Source organism: Acipenser ruthenus, chromosome 1, assembly GCF_902713425.1.
Source record: "Acipenser ruthenus chromosome 1, fAciRut3.2 maternal haplotype, whole genome shotgun sequence".
Taxonomy (NCBI): domain Eukaryota; kingdom Metazoa; phylum Chordata; class Actinopteri; order Acipenseriformes; family Acipenseridae; genus Acipenser; species Acipenser ruthenus.
Window position 1 is genome coordinate 39,827,306 of NC_081189.1, and position 10,640 is coordinate 39,837,945.

The following is a 10,640-nucleotide window of genomic DNA, read 5'->3' on the forward strand; positions in this document are numbered from 1 at the left end:
CTGAATACTTTTGCAAGGCACTGTATGTATGTATGTATGTATGTGTGTGTGTGTGTGTGTGTGTGTGTGTATATGTGTATATATATATATATAATATATATTGTGACAAAGTGGGGGGAAGTTTTGTCACAGACTTCCTGTCGAACCACGGTCTTCTATTGTAAATAATTGATTCCTTTGACAACGCAAGTTTGGTTGAACGAGACGGCGCTCGTATGTTTATTATCAGTCTTTGTTTCGGCAGGTTGTTCAAACACTGACATACATATGACTTTTCCAAACAAAATAAATTTAAACAAAGCAAACGCCTACCTCCTTCATGGAGGTCTACCTAAACTTGTTAGAGACTAAACTGAGTCCTCGGACGGCTAAGCCGTTTACCGAGTCATAAACCTAATGTAATTGTTTCTACAAGAGAATTACAATGGAATTACAATTTCCTCAGCAACACGCCAGGTCTGTGTGCAGGACTGAGCCTTGTCACAAAAAAACCCTCCTTGTTGCTTCAGCCCAGTTTAAATACCTTTAGACAGGTGTTATGCAATACAAGCAGATGCTAAAGTTTATTTTTTTTAACAAATAAAACTATATTTAATAGGAACGCAGTAGTAACTGGTGGTAGCACAGATAGAGAGCGCTGTTCCTTGTTGGCAATTAAAATCTTAAACTGTAGCCTTTTATAACTGAAGCACAGGGACACATTTAACGATTGTAATGATCTGTAAACAAGTCATGAAAAAAGCTACTAGGCCTAATTGCTGTCAGTGCTGTAAGGGTAAGGCAGCCTATTCATAATTCCCACTATGTTGAAAGTTAAACATGGGGTCGCAACAGGGTGAGTAGAGCACCAGTCATGAGCTCGAGGCAGTGTGAGGAAGTCTGCTCTCTTTTACCAATACGTTTGGATGACTGAACCAGGACATTATTCAATGGTTCACTTTTATTGAAAAACTGGTAATGAAGAATGGTTGTAAGGGTTTGGAGATGTTTCATTTTGTAAATATTGAGAGCGTGTGCAAATAAAGTCAGTATTTTGACAGGAATGTGATTTCTAGTTCCGCACAACAGTTTATCAATTTCGTATAAACTCCTGTGAATGTTTGTTGCATGCATGCACGACTAGAAATGCAGAATCTTATGGAATGTGCAGTATCTACTTTCAAAAACCATTGCATTACAGATTCTGCATATTGTTTAAGTTATGTAACAATGCTATTTATGAATTGTTTGTCATTGTAAGAACCAAGAGATACTGCACATTCACTTTACTCTTTAAATAATGACAATTTATTACACTTATGAGATTACATGAAACCAATTAAGACTGTCTCTTTCTTTTTTTGATGATTAGGAAAGTAAAGATATCCTATTGCTGGATCTATCTACTGAAATTGACAACAATCAGAACTGTGTAAAAGGAAATCCCTTCTTAGAGAATTGCATCACTTCCTGTTCCTCTGTCCCTCGGCAGAGGCCGCAAACAAGTGTATTACCTGACAATCCCTTTTCTTCCCAACTGAGCTTTTTTCCTGCACCAATTCCTGACCCTTTTAGTGATGATCCTTTCTCCAAAAATGACCAATCGGCACACTCTAACTCAGTAATTTCTTATAAATCTTCTAATCAGAACAAAGAAACTTCAAATCACTTACTTAGTGGCCCAAAGGTAAAGGGTGCCAAGAACGGTGACACCGATTTCTTTGGTCAACAATTTGATCAGATATCAAACAGAACTGTCATGCAGACATTAACGAATGGCCAGTGGCCCTTGGAAAATAAGGTTGCAGAGGTAGCAACGTGGACTCAAAATGGGATCCTGGAAAAGGAGCAGAATGGTCTGCCAAACACAGCCACGCAAAACTCATTTGTGGAAAGATCTGGCAAAATCCCACCTCTACAAAATGGTGTGAAACAAGAATCTCAGATGAAGTCGGATCCTTCAAAGTCTCCTTCATGCGATTCTGTGATAATTAGCCCTCCACCGCAAAGCACAAAGCCCGGACGAGGCAGGAGAAACGTCAAGGTGAAAGCATGACCCCAGCTTCTCTGCGTTGCATGAAGCCTGTTTTTGTTAACACTGTGCCAGCTGTGTGATTTAAGTTGCTGCCCTAGACTTTAGGCAGTCAGTGAGGCTTCTGTGGTAAGCTAAATGTAGCATCTGTAATTGATTCTAACCAGCTTTGTCAACTGTATAAATAGTGACATCCGGTTTGTAAAGCTTTGTTGTGTCTGACATTTTATATGTTATGCAATTGTAGTATTAATATAATCCTGAGGTCTGAGTAGAAGGTACATTGTTAACACTCTCTATCTATTTTTAATGCATCTGTGCTGATCAGTAAGGGTAAGTGCACTTTGTGTGGATGTTTTTAGTATTTTTAATAGAATAATCATCACTATTTATAACTTACAACCAATTCATTTCAGCTATCATTCTTGTCAGAAACTGGTAATTGGGAGCAGTTTTTGTGATGTAACATTCAGATTTGTTTATGTAAAACTTGTGCTCTGTGTTGTACACTGTTGTATATTGAGTCTAACCAACAAGCATCTCAAGAGCAGCATTCAGTGAGTACTAGGCTTGCAAATGACTGAGTTTCTCCCTCTCTTTGACCCAACCTATGTATTTCCTAAACAGTCTCCTACAAATGACCTCTTTGGATCAGACCTTTTTGCTCCAGTCAACCAGACACCAACTCCATCTCCACCACAGCCTGAGGCCCAGCAACAACCTGCACAGACCAATCCTCTAGATCTCTTTAGCAACAGCACACCCACCACTGCCTCAACTTTGGGTGCTTTGGGTGAGAATTTTAGGGAACTTTCTTAGGAAACAGCCTCTAGGATTCATTACGTTTTGTAATGATAATTCTCATCTAAAAGTTTACTCGGTTGTTCTTGTCTGGGTATACTGCTCCTGGCTAGATCAGAAACGTAATAACTTTTTCTTGATTGAGACAGTATTTTGTATTTGTTATTCTAGCCTTAAAGGAAGAAGCTGACAGTTCCAATTACTTGGTTCTAAATCTTAAGGTTCTGGCATTTACAAACAAAAAAGTTCACACAAATAAGTTTTTACTCAAAGCGCCAACTTCCCAATGTGTTGGTATATTTAAGGGAAAGTGTGTTTTGAAAACAAACATTGGAAGTGATGGGCACCAGTATCGATACTGTGATATGATTGATATCGATAATAATTTCCATATCCCGATATTGTGTGATTTAAAAAAAAAATAAAAATTCATGTACGCTCGCAGAGACACTTTGTATTGCTAATACTGCTAAAAATACAAACGCAGTATAATCAAGTTTATTTTATATTAAGATACAACAAACCCTATACATTGTCAGTCTGAACCAAACTATTGAAAGAAAACAGTAACTTGAAGTAGTATAAGCTCACGATAGGGCAGCCATTTTATCCAACTCATCCTCTGACGCAGTCATGTGTTCCTATGTGTAGATTGTTCTTCTGTTCACTCACTTTGCATTTAGTTAATTGATAAATACAATCTATTAACATGTCTATTTTTGAAAGCATTCTTACTTTACAGCATTTTGTCACATCTGCCTAAAACTTTTGCACAGTACTATATATATATATATATATATATATATATATATATATATATATATATATATATTATATGTGTGTGTAATTATTGCAATTGCGGTTTTATATTTTTCTGTGTTTTGGAAAACTTCGATATCGGAATACATTTTACATATCGTTGCCCACCATATATACTTTTTTTATTTTTTATTGGCCATTTTATCAAAACTGGTAATTTCTTTGACCACGATTAGTAACATTCTCAGTGTGTAGGTCAATCATAATACAGTTGCTTATTTATATAAACTGTCTTGGGTGTAGAGATTAATGTTCAGATAAACTCTGGAATTGTGGACCTTGGAGTTGCTCAGTCCATTTGCCACTCCCCCATTAAGGTGATTTCTGTTAAAAATGAAGATAAAATGGGGTCAATTGCAACCAACTTGTAGATTTAGTATGGAGCTGCTTACTAAGTTGTGGACTAGCTAATACGGTACAATCTCAGGATCATCCCCAGCTGCGTAGTAATTTTGTTCACCATCCATTTTTTCGTTTCAGTTGGTACTACATTAGGGACTAGCTGATCTCCATCTCTCCGTTTATTTTTTTTATTTATGTTCCCCCCCCCAGAAGATTTCAAATTATTTTATATAAACTGTTCACTGTGAATAGTTCAGTACCATTTTGGGATTTTTCGTATTTGTTCCAGTTATTACGATACCACAAAGTCTTTATTATTATTTATTTCTTAGCAGACACCCTTACAATTGTTACAAGATATCACATTATTTCACATTATACAGATATCACATTATTATTTTACATACAATTACCCATTTTTACAGTTGGGGTTTTATTGGAGCAATCTAGGTAAAGTACCTTGCTCAAGGGTACAGCAACAGTGTCCCCCACCAGGGATTGAACCCACAACCCTCCAGTCAAGAGTCCAGAGCCCTAACCTCTACTCCACACTGCTGCCCTTTATTCTACAGAAATTGCTAGACTAACATAGTATTGTGTTTTAGTGTCCTCTAGAGGGCAACAGCAGTTAATTTGGGTTTGTTGCAATTAAGACAAATTTTAATGCGTAGCTAAGGACTATCTTGAGCTGCTTAGTTTGTTGCAATTGGTATTAACTTGCATACTAGTTTAGTACCATCCTCAGTACTAACCACGGGATCATCCCCAGTTAGTACGCTCCTTTCAGTTTGTTGCAATTGACCCATTGTGACTTGACTGTGGTGAAATTTTAACCCTCCTGATAACCGCTAAATCTTTGTTGTCTGTTCACCAGGAGCATTATCACTGGGAGCTCCTCCAGCAGTAACAACAGCACCATGGGGACAGTCCCCTTCAATGTTCCCTCCGCCTAACTCCATGGCCCCAGGACAAATGATCAGTTCCCAGCCTTTTGGTCAGCCTGGGATCTACGGTGCACAACCTGTCCCTGGTTGGGGGCAGCAAGCAGCACCTTCCCCACAGCCCCCTGGCTGGGGTCAGCTGGTGGTCACATCCCCACCCAGAGCCTGGCCCCAGTCTACACCTTTTACAAACCCCTTCCAACCCAACATGTTCCCTGCTGCTATGCCTGGGCCCATGGCAGGGATTACCCAGTCCGGCCCTCCACCCCAGCCCCCTCCAAGGCCTGCTGCTGTGAAAGAAGCACCAAAGGTGGAGAACAGTGCTTTCAGTGTCCTGGATCCTCTGGGAGAGAAGGAGAAGAAGAATGTTAAAGAGATGTTCAGGGACTTCCAGCTGGCCAAGCCACCAGCAGTTCCAGCCAGGAGGGGTGAGCAGCTAGCTGTGACCAGCGCAAGTGGTGCCTTCTCACAGTATTTCACCAGCAGAGTAGGCCTTGTCCAGGATGTTGCTGATCACGATGACTTTGATATCAATCAGATATCAACTAAAATCAATGGTAAAAAAAAAAATTATTTACTACTGATCTGCTTAACTAAACGCTATCCACTTTCAAGCATATAAAATATAAAATTAAATAATTCAGAAACTCTTCCCTGGAGTTTATTGCCATTCACCATGTGGGTTCCATATTCCAGTAGCTGAACATTGCCTTTCAGGAAGTCTATTGCTTCTTGAAGAATTTAAGTTTTCTGTGTGTTCCAGGTTTCACCAGGATAAACCAGATGGTACTGTCAAACAAAATAAAATCCAACCCTTAAATGTACTTTCTTCTTATTAAACAACAAGTTGCTTCCATTTATGGTTGATATGTCTAACAGCCAGAGTCAAAAACCCCTTTCACACTAGCGCTCCTATCCAGGTTCTGGCTACCCGGGTCACAATCCCGTGTTGTGTGAAACCACGTACCTGGGTTGTACCCGGGTTGACCCTCGGGATGTGGGTCGCCACGCTTTGACCCCGGGTAGAGAGACAAAATCCATGATTGTAACAAACAGCAATGTCTGTGTGAAGGTTTCACTTCCGTAAGCAGCATTTCTGTTTATTCTGTTTAGCAATATTTTTGTTGATTTTGAGACACACCATGAGCCAGATAGCAACAGGGATGAAGAACCATTTGCTCAATCCAGAGAAGCTTGGATGGAAGCATCTGTAACAAGTTGCTTCCGGGAAATTGCATACAGGCATTTGTTGCTTCTGTCACCCAGGTAGTCGCTGCTTTTTCAAAAAGCAGTGTGAAATCACGCAGTCTGACACCGGGTTGCGACCCAGGTAGAGCATGCCAGTATGAAAGGGGCTTAAGATCTTTCACCATTCAAATGGCTTTTCTTCTAGAAAAGTCAACCAGAACATATTGTTAAGATAAATAACCTCAGGAATTACAAGCAGTACATACGCTCCTGAAAAAGTTTAATGAATTTATAGCTTCCGTTTTACTTTGGACCACAATATTTAAGCTACTGTAGAGTGAATGGCATTACACTACAGATGAAACATATTGTATGGGATTGTTTCATATGCTTTATATTTAAAACTTTCATTTTTTCCTTCTAATGTACTTTTATCCAGTCATTGCCTTTTTAGCTGATTTTATTTGGCATGTATCCCGACGTGTTTGGTCTGTGTAAAGGATGGATTGAAGATCTTTTGAACAGGAACGCGACTTGAAAATATCTCCCTTTTTAGAAATGTGTTATGGTTAAAAGATGTATCCAATGGATTCTAGTTAACGGACACATCTAAAAGTTTTGACACGTTGGTGGAAATTTACAAAGGCCTTTATTCATGTGCACCACAGAGAAGAAAAAAAAAAACGGTACTGTTACAAAACCAGAAATATCCAAGTCCCTTGAATGACATTCTTCATTTGTTTATTTCAAGTTTTGTATCTTCAATGGGTGGATGTTTTTCTCTGTTCAGAAATAAATTATGCCCATGGCAATTGCTAATGGCTTTGTAAATGTTCTCCATTCCAGAGTGTTCAGCGTTGTATAACAGAAAAAATGAGGTAGATGTCAGTAATGATCAGAGGTCTATGGCTGCAACGTTTTTCATCTAATTGGGGAGAACGTGCACAATGTCAGTTCAGTAAATAAAGATCAAATTGTGAGTTTGTGTTTAGAGGCAAGCGCAAAGGAAATCAGTTTTTCATTTTATTGTAAGAGATGTGCTATACTGTTACTGTATCTAGGTATCTAAATACTCTAACTTTCCAGAGCCACCAAAGCCAGCACCTAGACAAGCTACTCCATCTACTTCGAACCCTGCACAGAACCTCTTTGGGGATCCTTTTGGGTCTGATCCTTTTGGTGCTCCTGTCCCCATAACTGTGAGTATATAATAAGCAGTACTTTTTTATGGTCCTGGGGAAGTACTTTGAATGAAACATACAAAATGAAATGGGGTTTGGACTCTTTTTGTCATAGTTTAATAACATGTTGGAATGCAACAAATTACATTCATTCATTGATTAATTCATGGACTGCATGTAGCTGTGTACCATGTGTTGTGATGTATTGCAAATAATTATATTCTACATCAAGACCGATTCAGAAAGTCCAGAATTAACTTTATTTTGAACTAAATGGCAGCAACCTAGTGCAGTTTATGTTGTGTTTTTTTTTCAATATTTGTTATTTCTGTGGGATTTATATATTGTTGTTTGACATTTATTATATACCATGATTACTAACTTTTCAAGTGATTTTTTTTTTCTAAAATAGTTCTTAATTTTGAGTGTGACGAAGTGAGGTTGGGAAGCAAATTAAAATTGTGCTATGCACTGAAGCCTGTGCAACACTGATATGCTTCCCCAGCTCACCAGAAAATCAGCCTTGGTTTTCAAATGCAATGGCAAAGAATCAACCCCCCCCCCCAAAAAAAAAATGGATAGAATCATACATACATAATAGGATACTGAACATGTAAGAAATAGATATTAGGGAAATATAGATGATATACAGTATCCCTTTAAGCTTGGCTTGTCACCTTTTTAATGACTGAACTCTTAAGCTTCCATTACACCACCAGTGTTGCAGCATTGTTAAAACTTGACTCTATTACATTGGCCTCCAGAAAAAAGGAAATTGAATGGAGGTGTAAACTCAAGGAACATATTTTCAACTTGTCTAACAAATGTCACTTTCTGCTGTTGTATGTATTACAGAGTGTTCCAACCCAGCAGCCAGCTACAACCAGTTTATTTGGGGCTGGATTTGATAATCCATTTGCATGAAGACCATACTGTTTCCAGCTCCATCTACTTCTATGTGAGTCTCTTTTCAATGCATTAGTTAAAGCTCCACCAGCTTTTATTTATTTATTTCTTTACTGCCATTATTCTGAAGTGAAAGCATGTGTACATAAACTTCAAATGGTGTCAGATTACTATTTGCCATCATATTTATTCTTTAATGTTTGCCATATATATATGGTAATTGTGCAATTGCCCATCTTTCATCATGGTAGTCCATCGTTTTTACCAATGCTTTACCATCCTTTTACTATGATTCATTATACTTTGCCATGCTTTTGTCGAAGTAAACAGAGAAAATATAATTCACTTTTATAAGGACTCTGTCTTTTACTGTTCATTTTATAAAGAATACATTCTTATATAATAGTATACAACAATAAGGTGTTCCGATAGTCATAACTTACAAGTCTCCTGATTGAAATGATACAGTAATTGAGTCCTAGAATGTAGCTGTTGTATCCAAACTTTTTTTTTTTAAGTGTTTTTTCTTTTTCTTTAAGGAAACAAAGTGATGCTGCCAATTTTTTTGAAGACAAAATTGGGTTTACCTAGAAAGCTATCATATCAGGATTTATGTACAAGTCACCTGTCCCATTGCCACACAGTGATAGATATCTCAAGACCTTAGTTTTTCGTTGCTCGATACCATTGTGACCCATGCTTATTGAATCACATACACAGTCAAGGTTTTGCAGTTCATAATTTCAGAACTGATATTCTGTTTTATACTGTGCTGTTTGTCATACATCTTTTATGAATGTGAATACTATTGTCAACTAATAAGGAAGAGGGGCCCGTACATTGCTCTCAATGTAAAATGCAATCGACTTGTGTTTGTAATATGTTTGACAGCAGGCACACAAGCAGGTATTATAGCGCCAAATAATCAACAGAATGAAGTGTTAAAATTGGTTTACAAAAAATTAGCAATGTAGTGTTTTTTTTTCGTTTTTTTTTTCTTTCTTGAGTTTTGGATATGTACTAAGCTGTAGTCTTTTTTTGTGTATTTCATTTGGATGACCAAGCTGATAAGAGCCTAACCAATGCATTTTAAGTTTGCATTGGCAACCATTGCACACAAAGGGCAGTACACAGTTACTGAAAATTTATAATAGAGCTTTTTTTAAAAACAAAAAAAAACTGCCCCTGTAAGGTGTCTCAGGAAAATGGGATGTTGAGGGGAAACACACAGATGTACAGTAATGTCACACAACTTAAGGAAGCCAAAACTCTGATCATGTATTCTGTACAAGCAAACGTCTGTGCATAATATTAGTTATTTGCAGGTGTAGTCCTTTCTCTCTCTTCAAAAAACTACTAAAGTGTATGTGATTCCTTAAGCCACAGACCACTAAACATACACACTGTGGTTATATTTTATATCAGTTAACATGCAGTATTAGAACACAATAAAGTGGTTTTGCAATTGGGTGCTTGGTATCTTTTTTCAAACCAAAGTAAGACCAGGGTCTAATTAAGTAATGTAACATTTATTGCACAGTTGTGAAAGCACTTTGCTCTTACTGTAATAAATACAGGTTTAACTGGAAAAATCATGGAAATAAAATGTGTAAATCAAAATTAAGCTTATGTATAAAAAAGGCCAGCTATATCTGTAACGGAAGTCTGGTCCGTCAGCTCTTTTATTCATTGTTTCTATTTGTGTATAAATCTTCTGTTGTGCACTACCCTCCTTTATCACAGATATGGTGTAACTGTTTTACAGTGAATTTACTCTCTAGTCATTACAATAAACTGGAAATGTAGTGTAATTGACAGTAAAAGTTAGAGCTGTATAACACAATTTATATTCAAGAAATGTGTATTATAATCTTCTGTTATGCCTTATAATAAAGCAGTAACATTGTGAATGATTTCAGTCTGGTTGCCTCAATTTATTCAAATAATAAAGGTTAAAACACAAACAAATAATGAGTAAATTATTAGATCATGAAAAACGGAAGATAGTGTTCTGCTTCAACTTATGTTTGTACTTCTGGCTCGGCTCTCAAAGTGAATTTCAACATAGGGCCCAGCAGACTTCAGTCAAAACCACCTAATTCAGCACAATTGGAAGATTCTGTTTGAGAGAGGCTGAGGTGTTCATGCCAGGATCCAGCTGCTATGAGGTGAATGTCTCATGGTGCAGCACTGTCGTGCCTGATGGTAACCAGTGTCCTTGACTCTCAAATTTCATTGCCACTAAATGTAAGTAGTTTATCATATCATGACTCCCACTTTAATTCACTACATGTTTGCTTCTTCAACAAGGATTATAATTCTAAGGACAAGTCTTGCCACTTAGGCTATGATAACAAATGAAAAATAAAATGTTGGTTTGCTGTAACCCGTCCTATTTTTAAGAAGATAACGCGCCCGTCCACGGTGCCAGAATTGTGCAAATGGTTGGCT

The 10,640-nt window shown here is 37.6% G+C and overlaps 1 protein-coding gene across 9 annotated transcripts in view; it reads left to right on the plus strand.

The window, feature by feature from the left end:
* The window catches only part of LOC117421212 (disabled homolog 2-like), a 61,187-nt gene extending 51,085 nt beyond the window's left edge, over positions 1–10,102 (plus strand). For 7 of the 9 annotated variants that reach the window (XM_034035318.3, XM_059025086.1, XM_059025113.1 and 4 more), the window contains 6 exons: positions 1,352–2,023; positions 2,639–2,804; positions 4,848–5,471; positions 7,189–7,301; positions 8,139–8,241; positions 8,729–10,102. In XM_034035318.3, coding sequence (XP_033891209.3) covers positions 1,352–2,023; positions 2,639–2,804; positions 4,848–5,471; positions 7,189–7,301; positions 8,139–8,207 — 1,644 coding nt within the window. In that variant the 3' untranslated portion in view covers positions 8,208–8,241; positions 8,729–10,102. Of the gene's footprint in view, positions 1–1,351; positions 2,024–2,638; positions 2,805–4,847; positions 5,472–7,188; positions 7,302–8,138; positions 8,243–8,728 lie in introns of those variants that run through there. The other 2 variants (XM_059025129.1, XM_034035321.3) reach the window with 2 other exon arrangements.
* Positions 10,103–10,640: the final 538 nt, after the last annotated feature.